We start from the raw sequence: 18,313 nt of genomic DNA, 5'->3' as shown, positions 1-18,313 counted from the left end.
ACCACATAACAATAATCAAAGTCCGTTTTTTTTTTTTTTTAAATGGCGTAAAAACATAAACTACAAATGGATTAAATATCTACCTTACGACGTCGCGTCGTCGTCGTTTATGCAGAATTCGACGCGTCTCGGTTCTATTTACCGTGGCCGCGTGACTGTTGCAGCGGTTGCGGTCCCGTTTTGAAACGCAGCACTGCGCCTTTAAAAAAAACAATCTGCTCCTGGTTTGCGGTCGCAATTGTCCGCCGCCGGCTGAACTCGCTGAGGCGGACGACGACGACGACGGCGGCCCGGAACCGGACCCGGACCCGGACCGTCATTTGTAGCCAAATAAACCACTTGTCGACAACTTAACGACTGTTTTAAAGTACTTTGCGGGACTTTGTGTTGACAGCGTTGAAGTTTTGAATGTGTTGCCCGCCTTGAGTGCGGGAGGAGGACGCGGGGGAAGACGGGGGCCAGTCCCCCGGCGGCTATCAGAGCCGGGAGCGACGAGTTGAAACGCAAACAGACGGCGGCTTGTTCGCGACGGAGCTGACACGCAAGAGGAGTCGGAACCAAATCCTGCAACAAGATGGCTGCATGTAACGGAGAAAAGTTTGAATCGGAGTCCGGGTAAGTGTTTCCGTGGCAGGACCGCTAGCTGACGGACTTTAAGCTAATACTTCACTCTGGAGGTATAACTCCATTTTTATTATTATTATGTTTGTTCCCCACCCCTGGACTTTCAAAACTTTTTCCTTTTAGTCGACCAGCCGCCATCTCCAAAATGGATAAATACGAGGATTTAGGACTGGAGGCAAGTAAGTTTATAGAGGACTTAAACATGTATGAAGCGTCCAGAGATGGTTTATTCAGGACGAGGAGGGATGCAGGTAATAATCCCGATTTTGAGGAGACCAGAAGAGTTTTTGCTTCTAAAATGACGAAAATACACATGCAGAAACACCAAGAGGAAATGGCAAGAAACAACCAGGCCATGAGAATGAATGGGGGTCTCGGCAACGCATATTTCACCAAAGACAGGCCGCCCATCAGCAGCTCCAGGCAGCCAGGCGAAACTGCAGCAAAGCCCCCAATATTGTCTGGTCCTTTACCTTCTGGGGGTCACTCTTCACAGTGCGATAGTCAGAAGAACCACGCAGCCATTCAGCCCGAGGCTCCAGTCAGCAGGGCGTCTGGCTACGGAAACAATTACGATGATAAGGAGCGCTCCGACCTACATCTGTACCAGAACGTCACGCCTGCCGCCCCCAGCCCAGGAACAGGAAACCCTTTTCACAGCGCACCCGTGCACACTCGTCATCCGGCTCCGTGGGGCTCGTCCAGAGAGCGCCACAATCCCCAATCGTTGTCCGAGAGCGGTGTCGCATCTCCGACCGTGGTCGGTCCTCCACCTCTGCAGAACCCGGATGGCCCCCTCTCAACTAACAGGAGTCCACCTTGCTCACCTTTTCACCAAGAAAAACCAGACCTCATTCCTACGCTGCCCCTTAGTGCCTTCACAGGAGGAGCCGACTTCCATGTACCCTCCGTACAGTCTGCAGCTCACTATGCACCATCTTCTCCCACTTCGAGAACGTCCTCCTGTCCGAATGGCACCGCAGTGGCTTCCTCTCAAGTGCCTTCTGAAGCACCTCGAACCAAAGTCCAGGTCACTTCTGCCGCCATAAACCCTGGCAATGTCTCCAAAAGCTTCAGCCAGAGTCAAGATCAGAGTCAAATACCGAGCTTCGGGAAGGCCGTTGGTGCTGAAGCGTCTTCCTTGAAGCCTGTGCAGCAGCCAGCAGAACAGGGCCCATCAGCTGCCGAAGTCAAATTAGAGGCCCTCACCAATCGTCTGGAAAAGGAGATGAATATGCAACCAAAAGCCGACTACTTTGGTAAGCTATCACGACTGATCCTTATTCTACAAGTCTGTCATTTTCCCAAGATGAAATTGCCCACGCAGAATGTCTGAAGATAAACTCACTTGTTTTTGATTTCTTGTTCACACACACGATTATCATGCTTGTCATTCATCAGGTCACTTCAGACGTTTCTTCTTTCATAACTCACTGTTTCGGTCTTCTTTTCAACGACTAAAAAGCAAAGAGCAAACATGTTTTTGATTGCACTTGGTGAAATGCAAAGGCAATCTTTTTTTTTTTTAAATGGATTTTTATGAAAGATCTTTCTTTAAATGATTTATTAGCCACGCTTGCTCGGCAAGAAGAGGAACGTTGCTCTGAGACCAGAAAAATTTCAAGGCCACATCATTAACGTACATCTCTCATGCGAAATGCTCCATCTAGTATTGACTTTGTAGTTACTGTATGATTTTGCAGCTACAAAGAAGTCTTATTATTTATGTATTGGCTTTTCAAACCCCTTTTCCACTGCACAATATTGTTTGGCTTGGCATTGTCTGTCGATTCCACATAGATTAATTAAAACACTGCTCGTCACTTCTTAAGTAGAGGAGTTACAGTTCTAGCCACCTCCAGCCATCGTTTTTCAGTGCCTTTCAGCTCACAGTAACGGTCGTATTGGCAGATAACCAGTTAATTCCTGTTTTTTCTCTATATATCAAGATATCTGATTCAAATTCAGAATTGAATCACTTATACTACGTAGTGAAAATCTAGCCCCTTTTTTTTACTTGATTCTTTTTTTTACACGCCACTATGATGTCACGCCGTTTAACAACTTCTGTCGTCATTTGTGGCCTACGAACCCCCGCGTTTGAAACACAAACCAGATCAGTGTTTACCCAACCAAATTGTGAGTTGAACTCAAATGTCACTCAAGTTTGTTTTTAGCCAAGAGTCACACAGTTGTGTGAGACGTCCTCATAGTCCGTATTAAGGCTGACCAAATTGATTGTTGTGTTTATATAAACTTCAGTGACAAATGTGCTGACAAGTCGCTTGGCAGAGTTGTCGTCGTCCATCATCCAGCAAGTCGGCGAGATAGGATAGTCTGCTGATGTGTTCGCTGTGAAGAAAGCTGTTTTTTTTTTGTTTGTTTTTGTTTTGCTCATGTGCTCTCCAGCTGTTTGCGGCTAAGGCCATTGTCGAAATAGGATATACTATTTAGTGACACAGCGTTGGGCATAAGATGATCTGATATCATGTTGAAAGCTGTTCAGCAACACAGTATCCCCCACTCTTCCATTCTCACCCACCCTCGCAGGAATTTCCTGATGGAATGTCACGGTTATAACTCTTGAGCCCCTCCATGTGCGCAAGATGTTCTGGCGTACGTCGCTGTCACAACATTGCTCGCAAATAGCTGTGCGACGTGAATATGACACGTGTAGGAGAGCGATGCCTTTTAAAGCCCACCGGGGGAAAGGATTTCTAAAGTAGTTTATTTTTTTTCTTTTCTTTTTCGTCCCACATCACCACACACAGTCCTACACTTCCCACTAGGACACGGCTCATCTTCTGAGTCATGCTCTCGTGCGACGTCAGCAATGTGTAGGCTGATCATAAAGCTGATCATATTTCCACAAATTGAGCAAAAGGACCCATTCATTTTTTTGAATGGATGCATAAAGCAGTGTGCCAAATTGGATGTATATACTCTTCAGCAGAGAAGAGGATGGCGTTTCCTGATATGCAAGAGGAATACAGTAAATCTGAAAGACTCTAAAATGGTCCTGCCTGATTTGTACACTGACATAACTACAGTTGGAAGTGCTGGGAAAATGAGGCTGGGAGAGGAATGTCTGGAGAATAAGGCATTTTAGTAATGAGTGTTCCAGATATTAAGAGGAAGGCCATTTAAGAGGCGCCAGTGGTGCGGCTGAATGAGCTAAGAGACAAATTTGGACACATCGATTGGTGCTTCTTTGTTCTTGGCCACATGTGCCTGAGAGAATCGAGATTGATAGGTTCAGGAACACAATAAGTGGCAGGTCATCCCGTTGTTGTATCTGCCCTCTTCTTAAAGCTTTGCCCACAAATGAACACACTGATTTGGTTGTGTGTGTGTGTGTGTGTGTGTGTGTGTGTGTTAAAATGGAGGGTTGATTTATCCCATCCTGCTGTTGTGTGGAACGCTTCCCAGGGATTCTTGGCTTCTTTTCTGGCGAGCTTTTGGAGGGGCTGTGAATGTGATCTCCTCCCAAGCATGTCACCGTGTCTGATGAATATATTCCAGCCTAGTTATGTTTGTTATTATCCCATGTTTTCATTGGTGTGTTTGTTACGTAGCAGGATTATGCAAATACCACGTAACTGCTTCCCACAACATGACAGACATTTAGTCCAGCAAATGTAAACTCCTTTTACCAGCCTGTCTTGACTAGTCTGGGTAAACTCTCTATTCACTTTCCTTCAGTGTTTAAGATTGAAATTGATGAGAGACAGGCTTTTTCTTTTTGCATGATTTTGAAGCCTCATTTTATATACTTTTTTAAAAACTGTTTTTATTAATATTATTATTATTATTTTACATGGCATCAAAAATAAATATTTCAAAATTGTCAACATTTACTCTTAATTATTTGTGTATTTCTACTTCTTACTGGCGGCAAGCCTGTGGGGAGTTTGCATGTTCTCCCCGTGGCTGGGTGGGTTTTCTCCGGGAACTCCGGGTTCCTCCCACATCCCAAAAACGTATGGTAGGTTGATTTGAAGACTCTAAATTGCCTGTACGTGCGAATGCTTTTTTGTTTCAATGGGCCCTGCGATTGACTGGCAACCAGTTCAGGGTGTACCCCGCCTCCATCAACCCGCAACCCCGGTGAGGATAAGCGGTAAAGAAAATGGATGGATGGATGGATACTTCTTACTGAATCGATATCGGAGCATTTTAATCTATAAGGAATCGAATTGCAACCTAAAGAATCGAAATCAAATCATGAGGTTCTTAACAGCGCCCAGCCCTAGTTGAGAGGCTGGAATTCGAGGAGTTACATCATTTTAAGTTAAACAAGGTCTCTATAATATATTTGTTGATTAACCAAAATAGTTTTCCAATTAATTTGATAATTGATTAATTATCAATTCAACGATAAATTGTTGCACTTCTACACAATAGTTAGGAAATGATGCCGATGGTTGGTGGCAAACATCCCAGAACGGGAGTACACTGGCTTGCTATATCCGCTTGTTGTAACAAATTTAGAGAGGACCAAAATATTTTAGTCGTTCATTTGAAGGTTCTAAGATTTAACTGAAGTATGAACAGATGAGAAATAACGCCTGTGAGTTGCTGCAGTGCATGTGGACAGTGGGATTACTTTACTTTTCCCCTTTGGCATATTTGACTTGCGTCCTTCCAGAGCTTTGACAGCTGTGAAAGGTAAGAGGGGTGAGGTGGTCTTGGGTTAATGTTTTGCTTCCCCTCCCCCATTTGAAACCAGCAGCCAGTCCCCATGAATAATCCCACTGTTTTGGAACGTGGGACATTGTCCAAAAGTACATATGTGGCGGCCCAACCTGAGACGAGGTTACGAGCATTAAAGCAGAGACTGTACTTTTATTGCGTGGTTGGTACTCGTGGGGGGGTGTTTAAATCACAGCTAAGTATACTTAAAGGAGACATGACCTTGAAGTAGTGTCAAAAGGTCAATGGGATGTACTGTACCGTCATCACCGAATCCATTCACAGTTTTATGCCTACTGGGTTGGTTCATACACTGACTGTCTTCAGCGGGCATTTTAAGCTAGAGAAATTGTCTTCAGCTCGTTACTTTGTTGTCAGGAAACTGTACAATGTTGTCACGTAAACAAAATGGCTTACATAAGAGCAACATTCCTCTGCACGCCAATAATATCCCTCTGTTATCGTTAAATCTTTTTTCCAGCCATTAGGGTCCCTGATGACGTGTCCCATCAGTGACTGCACTTGCAGAGACTGTGTCTATTCGAAATGTATATTGTGTCAAGGTCTGTCTGGAGCAACAGTTGAATAAGTGTATTAAATGCAAGACTGTATTTTCGAGTCGAGGCTGACGTGTCGTGTGTTGGATGCGGTGGAAACAGAAGTTTCTTTGTGTGTGTCAGAAGAGGACCAGGGGCGGGCTTGGCTGCATGGGCTGCCGAGTCACCAGGGAGTTTTGCTATAAAAACACACACTCACAAATAACCTCATGCCCCCCTCCCGGTGCAAGAGAATCATTGAGCGCTGGCTTTGTAGCCATTGTTACAGTCGCTTTAGTGGTTGTCCACTAATAGCGTTTGCGATCCATTTAGCAGCCCGCCCGAAGACGTAAACGATCACAGATGATGTCTGCTGACATTTGTCCCAACCAGCATGTCCGCTGTCTTATCACAGCATAGGATACATTACAGGCTTAAGTATAGCAAGGCAAGTAGGCAGAAGAAAAGTATTATTATTATAATTTTTTTTTTTTTTGAATCAGCTGAATGCAGCTGCAGCTCGGGGTCAGGTTTCTATGTGATCAATATGTAGCTCAAAAGTCAAAAGACGGGTTATAATGTCGGCTTGGCATGCTCTCACGACTCAACGTCATTAGCTTTTTTTGTTTTGTTTTTGTTTTGTTTTGTTCAGGACAGACATTCACTTGATTCTCCAATTTTTTCATTTTCTTTGCACATCTGATGCAAGCAAGCGTATCTTCCCCCAGCCGATGGCGGCGTGTCCGCTGAAAGGAGGCGCCCTTTGATTTTGATCAGTGTTTCATTTACAGACTTGTCGGCTTCCGAGCCAAATCAAATAAGCAAAGCAGGATATATTTCTTTCTTGCAATGGCAGAGCATGCTAACTAGCTTCCTGTCTTAAATTGAATGCTTCCCCCTCCCCACAGTCTTCTGGCTCTTATAATCCGGATCAGATCCTTCGTACTTGTTTTTTTGCCTATAACTTGCTCATTAAAAAGAACAGTATGTGTTGTATTAGCAACAGCAAACCTTTACTGAGCATTAAAAGATCATGATTTAAAAATGATCTACTGCACTAATTAATCCCTGCACTCAATTTCCCTGTGTCTTCTGGCGACTTTTGTCATTTCTCAGGAGTCTGCGTAAAGTGCAACAAGGCCGTGCACGGAGCCAACCAGGCTTGTCAGGCAATGGGCAGCCTCTACCATGACAACTGCTTCACTTGCAGTGCCTGCAGTAAGTACGCACGCGCACGCCCATGCGCGCACACACCGAGTGCCTTCATCTTGACTGGCGTTTAAAACACTGCCACCTTCACTGTGGTCGATTCACACATAAAGCTAACGACAACCACACCAAATTGACTCCTGGAGACCCTTTTGAAAGAAAACAATGCCTTCCTTTGTGGCCTTTCACGACTGTGAGTGAAAAGACAATTATTTGGTGAGTACCGTAGTTTACTGGTGGTGTTTGGTTTCTGGGCATGCCAGTCACTCCTGAAGCTCCCACGGAGACGCGTCAGGTGGGTTTGTTTGCCAAACTGTCGACCGTCAGTCAGAGTAATAATTGTAGTTTAAACTTGCTGTACGCCAAACTGATGAGTGTCACCCATGTATTTTGTAATGTGATGCACATTTCTATAAAATAATAAAACAATATTGATTCAGCTGAAAGAGGCCCAATGCAATTTCTATTTTGGGTTAGTCAGACCTTTTTAAGTCGTTGTTTTTCAATAATTACGTTTGTTTTTTTATGGCGAGCCCTGCGTAAAATATATCTTTTGTTCTTTATCATCTTTCTGCTTTTACATAAGATGCGTAGGTTTAAATCATAACTATCCCAAATTACATATTAGAATAGTTTTGAGTATCTCTGTATTGATATTTTTATTTATTTCATTAGAGCAGAAAAAGCCTTTTTTGAGTGCTTGAAAAGTGTTAATTTTGACCTCGGGCCCAACGAAATGTCCCAGCGTAAGGACACTGAATCTCTGGAAGTTAAATAGAAATGAATCAGTCACTGAAAGCAAATTGGTGTTCCTGCTGTAGAGGACTCACGATGTCCACGTTTATAAAACGCATTACTCAAACGCACCGCCCTCACTGGTGAGTCAATGAAGCCTCAAACACACCATTGGAAGCCACAGCAGCTTTGTGGTAGCGTCGTTTTTATCTTGTGAGTCACCACACCAAATGACTTTGGCAGCTGTATGTCTTTGGCCAGATTTTGCCATAGCATACACTTTTTGTCTGAATCTCACTGTACTACGATCTACTCATTTCTTGAAATAACAACTTGTACACTGCTATTGGGGTTCGGCTAATTCTACTGCAAGACATTTTCTAGTTGGATGCAAACAAGGCCTCATTTACATGGACCTTCATAAACAATTAAACAAATGTCTTAGCATGAAAACCAGTCGTCATGCAGGCAAATCAGTATCCATATTAGGCCAGTAGCTGGTGTAGTAACACGAGGACAATCAAGTAAAAAGAGGTGTTTTTGTTTTATGACGTTTGTGAAAAGACGAAAACTTTATAACGACCCAGATGCTGCAAAAAGATCCGGAGACACCTTAATTCTCATAATGTGCTTGTCCTCCCTCCCTGTTTGAGGAATTGCGGGTTGAAAATTTCAGTTACGGGAGTGCTGCATCTCGGCAGGTCACAGTCACTGCACTTTGGTATGAAGCTCATTATGTTGAGCGGCGCACACACAACCGCCCTGTGTTCCGTCATTCATGAATGAATGTGATGTAGTTTTCCTATGCGCATGGCTCAAGTTTCAGTAAGATGCATTTATCTTTGTTTGCTTTGAAAATCATGACACTGCAAAGCTTCCATTTTGAGATCACTTTAACAAAGTTTGCTGGATAAGTGAGCAACCAAAACAAGTTTTTATTTGAAACATTTTCATGTAAATGTCATCTAACTTTGCGTCATTGCTTAGCTTGTGATGGTGAACATAATTTTAAAATACTGTAGGTGACCTTGTGCTGATGAATGTTGAAGTGCAATTGTTATTGCAGGTTGACTGACCATGGACCATGAAATGTCGACATTTAAAAACACTGTTAATTATTGGTGGCACAAATAGAGTTTCAAGTAATAAGCAGCCATTGTCGGTGCCCTCTAAACCGTGGATGGCTTTTTGTCCGGAAACTGGAATCGTACAATACGTTGAAAGGATACTTGAGTTGCCAGTGGGGCATCTTCGATGTCATCTCACGCCACCGGTGTATACTGCAGGGTGTCGTTTTCCAAAGAGTAACCTTACCTGGTTATTATGCAATCAAATTTCCTTCTAGATTGAAACGGTTGTTGGTAATTAACCATATCGCAAACTTTGGCCGCTTTTCGAGCCAATTAAAATCTTTTGTCAAAGGAGGGAATGTGAAGTATTTGTGACACTGTGGTCACCCACCACATTTATTTCTAACTTTGACCTTGTTGGCTCCACGCCGATGTGTTTGATTAACATCTACTTTTGTACCCTCCCTTGTATGTGTTCTTGTTTGCATTAGAGATGAGATAAAAAATAAAAAAAAAGCAAGCTTGGTGTTGTGGGGGGCTGAGTAAGGGTTATGGCTAAAGTGAGGTTGAGAGGAGTTTATACGCCACATACCTCTCATAGCTCGCTCAATGTGAACGCTGTGAGATGCCCCCAGGAAAACCATCTCGGCTGGGGAGGAATGCAGGCATTGGGGGGGGGGGGGGGCTGGGCTCCAGAAGCACACAGCTTGCTGTTATTTCAGCTGGACACAACAAGAGTACAGTGTGGAGAACATTCAGGTGGACCAAGCCACCTACCACATATACAGGAGTATGCATATGCATGCACAGCTGCAGTATACGTACTGTGTTTATGGCTGTACCAACAGCAGCACGGATGCAGTGCGGCAGTGAGAGTACTGCAAATACTGTACTGCATCGGTGCTCAACTGTTGTCACCCTGCGACCCGCGTTTTTTTTTTCCTGTCGTCGCTGTTTCGCGACCCGCTTTTACAGAAGTTAATAACTGTTGTTTAAAAATAGCATTTGAAAACTTATGAATATCATTTTAAACATAACTACTTATACTTACATGGTTAAAGTGCCTTTCAGAGCACATTATTCGAAAACTGAGGATGAGCATAACTGCATGTATACAAATGTAGGTCTTGGCGCTGATTTCTTCTTTTTAGGAAATTGCAACATCAATAGTTTTCCCTCGTTTTAGGAAATTTAATGAAGGCTGCAGACCAAAGCAACTCTAAGAGTTTTACAAAGTCTGAATTATTATGCTATACACATTTTACTACCTGTCCACGACCTACTCAAAATGGCTCCTCGACCCACTTTTTTGGTCCCGACCCACCAGTTGAGAATCACTGCTGTACTGTATGCAGGGCAGGACAACTTTCACGCTTGCTGGCTTGTAACAAGTCTTGTTGATGAGCGTGAGCACCGCAGTTCTGTCAAGGTGACCGACATGCAGGAAAACAAAACCGTACTCGGTAGCAGTCAACATCCAAGGGTGTACTCAGACTCTCGTTTCTGTTTTGGTAATATCATGTACACATTGTAATGAATGTGGTCTGAGACTCCAGTGTGACGGTCCTCAATACGCCGACTCCGGTCTTGAAACGGACACAGAGCTTTTATTAGATTATTTTCAAGAATGTTTGAATGTTTCAACCTTGCAAGTTTGGGGGGATTTATAGTAGTCTTATTCTATTCTGGAGCAAGTGGGCGTGTGTGAGACAGACAAGAGGTGAGCAGAGAAGTCTAAAGGATCAAGTTCTGGGTAAACGGATAACGACATGGTTTAAAACAAGAAAATGACACAAAAATATATTTGAAAATGTAGTTGATCAAAGAACAATGTCGCAATTTAAAATGCAAACATTTTCTTTGTTTGTTTTATTTAGTTTGTTTTTCGATATTTAAGCACTTTAGGATTTCTTGTTGAAAAGAATTATTCATTTATTATGTTTTTTACTTACATTTTAAACCAGTCTTATTTATTAGTATTTCAATTTCCCTGTGAAAATCAACAAATATTGTAATGCTACAGAATATTATTTTTATTATTTTTTACTTGACACTCTTTGGTAAGTTGGACTAAACTAAAATTCATGCTATACATTAAGATGATCTTGTCCTCAGCTTGAAGACATTTAGGAAAATGGACCCTTTTTAACATTTAATTGCAGACCCCTGCCCTAGTGGGATGGGGAAATTATTCAGAAGGTGGTCACTGAATTGCTTTCATTTCTGAATAGGATTACATAAGGGAATTCATAAAAGGCCTTAATGAGAAAATGTCCTTGTATTTTGTTCTGTCTAATTTCCATTTTTATGAAGACGCAGTTCAGCACGGTCCTTTTCGAGCAGTTAGCCCTACCTTCTGACTTTAATAAAGCTGTTATCCTTTCGCAAAGCTCAGAGCATTCCTGCTCAGGCTGACTGGGATAGAATATGCCGGAATGTGAAGGAGAGGAATGACTCTCAAGCTATGTATCCAAATGATTTGGAACACTCGCCATTATACCCTGAACTGAACTGAAAATGGAAGACATTTGATTAAGGGTGAGAAAAGGGCTTTCGCCGTAGAATTGTCCAGTTCGTCTTGGTAAGATGAAGAATGAAGATTCAGGAGTCTAGCCTAATTCTGATTCTGTTATTTATGGATTTACGTACTGGTCACTTTTGTTGGCCTTACTAAACCGATGGCGATAAAAATGGCGCCTCCCTCCTGTGGTTTCCCCCTCCCACACCTACCAACGCTAAAAAATGTAAAGAATGTTCCCTCTTCCTGTGGGACTTGCGCAGGGGTCGCCATCTGAAGGCAGCGTGCGTGCTTGAGTGTTTGGGAGACAGAATCAGTCTGCAGAAGCATGGAGCCATGAAATGCACTACTGTACCGCCAGCATGTGGAGAAAATACATTTTTGGGGGTCTTGGCCCATTGATGCGTTGCATTCCAGCGGAACGGATTGTTTTTTCCCCCCCTTGCACCTGTCCAGTAATTTGATTCAATGATGATCTTCCCCACATGGTGGACCCAGATGTGTTCCTCACCTGCTTGCAACTCGCTCTGTGCCCCAGCTACAGTACATTATCAAAGCTAGTGGCCCACCGTTTAACTACCTAAGGTTCAGCAGGATACGCTGAATATTGCAAGAGGGCCCATTACTTCCGAACAGTGTCATCAATCGCCTGAATTTTAGCGCTGTGCTAATAAGAGTTGATGAACTTGACGCTGCAACGTTTTCTACTAAGACTTTTCATTGCATGCATTGTCCCTGATTGAATGAAAACGGCAAACGATCTGACTGGATCTTGCTGTTTGCAGGTCGAAGGCTGAGAGGAAAGGCTTTCTACTACGTTGGAGGAAGGGTTTTTTGTGAAGAGGACTTCCTGGTGAGTTCAATGCACATTCAGCAATACCTCCACCAATCGCCAAGCTGAGAGGTGCTCCTGTTTTCACCCCAGTTGGTCAATGTAATAGTTAGTATATCTTTACAGGAGTGTATATTATTCGAACATGCGAAATGGAAATGTGTTATTGTGATCCTCTTGAACCAATGGCAACATTGAAACGAAACCGTAGAATAATGAGCTTCATTCACTTTCAGCCATACGGATTTTGCTTGATTAATGATAAGACTCACCTTAAATGATCTTGTGAAAGGTACCAGCCTATTATTTCAGTCTTGAACTTTTGAGGGGTCGTGAGGAGGTCAGTAACTTGAGAAGCTGCCGAACTTTATTGGCTGTTGGGGAGGGGTTGCACGTATTGACACCCGTGCAGTGAAATTGTTTTGACAAATTGGCAATGCATATACCGATTTGATTGTTAGCTAATATTGTTGAAAACCAGTGGGGTCAATGTTTGGCTGCTACGGAAAATTTTTTTGAAGCGTGTTCTAGACATGTTTCCTTTAGAAATGTAAACCCCCCCCCCCCCCCCCCAAACCACATTTCTTATATTCTAAGCAACTCTAAATGTGTCCACTAAATATGCTTTACTCCCTCTTGTATTTTCGATGAATATTATTTAACAAGATCTTGTATTATTTCAAGAAAGCCAAATCCAAGAAACCACGCCACACTGACTGTGAAAGTGTTTTCTCATAAACGCTGCTGCCAGAATGACAGCTATTCCATGCAGGAATTATAAAATAACCACACTCACACTACTTTTGCTCTTTGTCTTGGAAGCCCTGACTGTCATGTCTCTTTTTTTTCTGCTAAAGTATTCAGGTTTCCAGCAATCAGCTGACAAGTGCAATGCATGTGGTCATCTGATTATGGACATGGTAAGTGTTTGTGGTGTTAGTTTCTTTGTATCGGTGTTTCCCAACCTTTATTGCAAGGCACCCATTTTACACGAGCAAAATCTCACAGCAATACCACCAAGCAAAAATGTCAGCAAAGGTTTGAATCTTGAACTAATGATCCACTTTCAGTTTACTCACAAAATGATTTATTCAGTGTGAAATCTGGGCGTGTTTTATTGAACACAAAGCTACTCGCAGGTAAGCCGTGACTTCTTCTGTTGTATGAATGGCAACAGGTGGCTTCACAGGTCAATTGCGCCTTCTGCCATCTAATGGAAGAACATTGAATTGTTCTGCCTGCCAGTATACATTGCTGGCATAGACGGATGAACAAAGGTATAAATGTAATGAACAATTTTTCAGAAACATTACGTGCAAATAGATCATTTCCCGCAGCACCACTGATTATCTCTCCCAGTAGAGTTTGGGAATCGCTGCTTTATATGCTGTGTGCATTTACTGTAATGCAGCTGGATGATGCTGCAAATAGCGCAAGGAAATGCAAATAATAATGCGCTACATCCTGGACTAATTTTGTCCCTCCAGATCCTGCAGGCTCTCGGGAGGTCGTACCACCCGGGCTGCTTCCGCTGCGTTATCTGCAATGAGAGTCTCGACGGCGTGCCCTTTACTGTGGACACTGAAAATAAGATCTACTGTGTTAAAGACTACCACAGGTGGGGATCGGTCTTTCCGCTCACAGGGTCTGCAAAAATCGAGGATTAATGCGGTATGATAAAGAAGCTGTATGACACGCAATGCCAAATGTGATCTCAAGCCCCAACACAGCAGAAATCTGGACACGCTTTATTTCGCCTTCATTTCCGGAGAAATGCGTCAATTGCTGTCTGTGCTTTGTTGTTTAACTTAATTGCTTGCGTCAAACTGTTATGGTCTCATAACCACAATCACTCATTGTGCCAGAGGCCACTCCATCTCTATTCAACTGCAAAACACGCCTATCCATGCCATCCATGAATCTTAAACCATAAAGACGCTGCAGCCTGTCGTAATTCCCGCCACATATATTGTTCAGCTGTACAAATCAAATGTGAAGCCCGCCAGTAAGTGGCTAACACATCCCCGAAGGCAGCTCTGCACGTCCAGCTGTTGGCAGGCTGCTCGTGACAACATGTGCTGCTCAGCAGAGTCGGACAGCCCCGGAGTGTGTGCTCACATAAAACTTTTTATTTTTTAATTATTTTTTTTATTTTTTAATTTTATTTTATATCTGATCCTTCTTTCTGGATCACGATTGTGGGAGAGCCATGACATCTGCGGAACTGGCATCTGCTCAGTCAGATCAAGATTCTGAATCTAGTCTGACTGAAAAGGAAAAACACTGAGGCTCAACTTTAAGGGCTGGGAGGGACATCAAATGGGGAAAGAACGCTTTTGGAGTTGGATTGGCTTCGTTTTAGCTCCGCAATACATGTAAAGCGTATCTATTTAAGGTGTTTTTCCTGACTCTTTATTCCAGGGTCCTGGCTCCTAAATGTGCCTCCTGCAAACAGCCTATCCTTCCATCTGAGGTAAACGTGTCAAATTATGACATTTTTTTCTCATGTTCTTACATTGAGGTTGTGTGTTTTGCGACTCGTGACTGGCAAAAATACTCAACACTCTTATTTAAGTAGAACTTACAGATACTTGCTGAAGTACTGATTCAACACTTAAGTAATGTCTGACAAAGCATGTGATTATTACCTTTTTTTTTGTTCATAATGGATGACTACTTGAACAGAAGTCAAGGAAAGATTGTAGCAAGCTTCCGCAGGCCACATACATTGACATGGAGGGTCGGCTCTGGCTTCAGGCTTTAAGTAAACGATCACTGATTTACTGAAATCATGTGAGGGGTGGCTCGCATCCAGTAAGCTCGAGTGGAAATCAGGACGGAAAGCGCCCGCCCGTCGTCAGCAATGGAGTTTGGAAAAAGGAAAAAGCCCATTTTTACCAAGTAAGCAGTAGAAAGTACAGATATCTCTTCAAATGTAGGCGGTAAAAGTTTAAAAAAAAAAAAAAAAAAAAAAAAAAAACAAGTCATCAGAAAATTCACATTTAGCTGCAGACATCCAACTCGCAACAGTTCTCCTTCGCTATGATTGAGAGATGGACAGTTGACTCAAGTTCCTCGATTGACTAGGGAACATTTTCTCAGTTGAGTGCTGAATTGTAATGAATAAAGTGAGACAATCAGACTGGCTGAAGGTGAAGTTGCTGGGTCTTCCTCTGGGTACACGGGCTTCAGTTTTGTCAATATCTCGGCAGGGCTCTGATGAGACCGTCCGTGTGGTGTCCATGGACAAAGATTATCATGTGGAATGCTATCACTGCGAGGTGGGTAAATATGCAACAGCACAATACACGACTACAATATGGATTATCTGCTAACATAAAAACAGGCCCTCGAAATGGCTCATGATTAGACATCGTCATGATCCCTGATCTTAATTACAGCCGTGACACTAATTATATACCACTGAGCCGAGTCGGGCTATATCGCGTCACGACTCCCGTCGTCGTACTTGCTTTGTGCTGGAAATGTGATTTACTGTTGTTTCTGTTCATCTTCCTGAAAACGGGAAATAAGCAGCATGTGAAGAAGAACTAATGATGCTTCTTGGGGGTATGCGTTACCGTTGTTTGCCACTTGTACCTTTCAGGACTGTAAGATGGAGCTGAATGACGAGGAGGGTCACCGCTGCTACCCTCTGAACGGCCACCTTCTCTGCCACTCCTGCCACTTGAAGCACATCGAGCCAGGCAGCTCCTCTTCCTTGGCCAGCAGCGCCTCCTATTAACGGGAATATAGGTGGAGGGCGCCATCTGGTGGACATAGGGGGAAACTGTCAGAGTGGAGCGTGATCACAATTCTTGTTGTAGAGGATTGGTTGGAAAATTCACTTCACGGATTCGTAAAACCTTATGAATCAATGCCCTTAAAATGAAGTAAAACGGGCCTCCAAAGCCTTATTTGATTGCTAGACCCTTTAGCTTCACTTTCACTCTTCGGCTTTGGATTTACACATCTATTCGATCATGCAATACATTGTGGAAATACTTAAATATGACAAGTGAATCAGTAAAGTCTGTTGTATTTGGATACATGCAGGCGGCATGGTAGCCTAGAGGTCATGGGTCAGGCTCCTCTGTTTGCCCTGGCATGTTCTCCCCGGGCTCTTTTCTCAAGGTAGTCCGCCTTCCACCTACATTCCAAAAACATGCAGGTTTGTTGAAGGCTCTAAATTGCCCAGAGGTGTGCCTGTGAGTGTGAATGTTTGTTTGTCTTTGTTCCCTGCGATTGGCTTGTGACAAGTCCAACATGTACCCCCGCCTCGGGTCGAAAGTCGGCTGGAATTGGCGCCAGCTCATGACGGCAATCAGTATTGAATAGTGCTTTGCAAACTGAAAAAAGAAAACCCCAAAAACCTGCTTAAATAATGATTGAATTGATATATGTTGCACAAAAGTTAGAATAGAATATAGAGTTTTAACAGAATTTAATGATTTCAAAACAAATAATTCTCAAAGATGAAATGCAAATGTATTGGACTTTAAAGTTAAATACAACTGAACTGTTCTCAGGCAGTGACTTTTGCGTGCCACTGGAGGGAGTCTGCGTACCGTGCCACACTTTCTCTCCAGTGTAGCAAATCAATGGATGGATTGGTTCTTGGGAGCACGGTGGTCCTCCGGCTACCGACCACTTTACAAAAACATGCATGCTGGGTTCAACAAAGACTAATTTGCCTGTGAGTGTGAATGGTTCCCTGCAATTGACCGACTAGCAGTCCAGGGTTGATCTCACCTGGGATGGGCTCCAGCTCACCCGGGACCCTCATGATTACAAGTGCTATCGAAAAGGAATTGATGGCTTCCGGCTTCCCTGTCACACGTTAGGTCAACTGGAGACCCCTTAATTGCCCAGAAGTGTGAGTGTTTGTCTGCTTCGGTGTGACCTTGGTTAGACATGACCTTTGGTCTTGATAATCTTCTCAGTGTGCTCACGAGTACGTGTTTGAGGAAAGACGGCATGAAAAATGCGGCGAATGTTCCACTTGGGGGCAAAACGCACAAGTCATTGTCTTCCGTATGCAAGATTTCATCAGTAAGCGATGATGTGGAAAACCAGCTTGTAGATGCATCAGGTAAACAAGAATGCAGATGATATAGTTTGTCACATGCACTCTGTAAAGCACTTAGAAATGCATTTTATTTTATTTTTCGCTAGGCCCCTATGAAGGTTGAAGTCTCGTGTAATTTGCAAGAAATTGTATATTTTCAAGTTTATTTGTTTTTGGGCCTTTATGAATTTACTTTTGGTGTCCTGTTCGTATATTGCACAAAAGCCTTGTATTGACAATTGATTGGTTTGCAGTGTAACGTAAATGTGTGGTTGCCTGGTTTTCCATAACTTAAAAGTAATTTTGCTCATCATTTCAGGACCTTATTTCATAGTCAGTTGTAGATTTAGATAATCAGAAAACATTGAAGTGTGTTCAACTGTTGAGTGATTATATTTAAATAAATTCTGTGCTCTAGACCAAACTGACTGTACTGTATCCCAGTCAAACATATTTCCAGTCTTTTTTTTTTTTATTCCCCCCATATGTTAATCAACAAAAGGTGTTCTGTAAATGAACCATTCTGAGATCCATTTCCCATAAATGTTTTTTTGTTTGTTTTGTTTTGTTTCGAGATGAACGGCAACGAGCGGGACTCGAACCTGCACTGAGTAAATTGTCAATGATACCCAGCCTCGACATAAAAGCGGCAGCTTGCTTAAAAAAAACACGGTCATTGGTTAATTATGTTTGTTATGTAGCAAGCACGCCGCCCATAAAGCGAAACAAACATACTGTAACGTACCAAGTGTACATTGCGAGCACTACGACAAGGTCTGTGCCTTTTATAGGTGCGTTCGTTTTGGTGACCCCGAAAAAAACTCCGATCACGTTTGATATACAGTATAAGACGAACAATTTCGCGCTAATGAGCCGTATAATGACAATGAATGGTTATGTAATGCATATGCAGGTTAGTTGTTTACTTTTAATACGCATAAATGACGTTCATGACAAGGTTTTGTTACCTTGGTTAGATGGTTGGTTTACACGGTGGAGTTAGGGTTAAGTTGGGCTTTTTTTTTTTTT

General features: G+C 42.9%; 1 protein-coding gene across 3 annotated transcripts; it reads left to right on the top strand.

The window, feature by feature from the left end:
- Nucleotides 1-219: 219 nt before the first annotated feature.
- LOC133401781 (Wilms tumor protein 1-interacting protein-like) lies at nt 220-17,736 on the top strand. Of its 3 annotated transcripts, none has more exons than XR_009768461.1 (9): nt 220-615; nt 748-1,883; nt 6,969-7,070; nt 12,170-12,237; nt 13,074-13,136; nt 13,704-13,834; nt 14,638-14,689; nt 14,974-15,117; nt 15,429-15,497. XR_009768461.1 is itself a non-coding variant. In XM_061675162.1 (9 exons), exons 1-9 carry the CDS (start codon nt 575-577, stop codon nt 15,959-15,961), a joined length of 1,800 nt encoding a protein of 599 aa, XP_061531146.1. In that variant the 5' UTR covers nt 220-574; the 3' UTR covers nt 15,962-17,736. The 3 variants fall into 3 exon arrangements, 1 of the variants encoding a protein (XP_061531146.1); XR_009768460.1 differs by having other exon boundaries at nt 14,902-15,117; XM_061675162.1 differs by lacking the exon at nt 14,974-15,117 and adding an exon at nt 15,824-17,736.
- The last annotated feature ends 577 nt before the right edge of the window (nt 17,737-18,313 follow it).

Source organism: Phycodurus eques, chromosome 4, assembly GCF_024500275.1.
Source record: "Phycodurus eques isolate BA_2022a chromosome 4, UOR_Pequ_1.1, whole genome shotgun sequence".
Lineage (NCBI taxonomy): Eukaryota > Metazoa > Chordata > Actinopteri > Syngnathiformes > Syngnathidae > Phycodurus > Phycodurus eques.
Note: the sequence above shows the minus strand (reverse complement) of the source record. Positions and strands in the feature narration are given on the sequence as shown.

Coding starts and splice junctions, on each gene's coding strand:
- LOC133401781 (XM_061675162.1), top strand. CDS start 575: ATGGCTGCATGTAACGGAGAAAAGTTTGAATCGGAGTCCGG. Junction 7,071..12,169: donor CTTCACTTGCAGTGCCTGCA/GTAAGTACGCAC, acceptor TGCTGTTTGCAG/GTCGAAGGCTGAGAGGAAAG. Junction 12,238..13,073: donor TTTGTGAAGAGGACTTCCTG/GTGAGTTCAATG, acceptor TTTCTGCTAAAG/TATTCAGGTTTCCAGCAATC.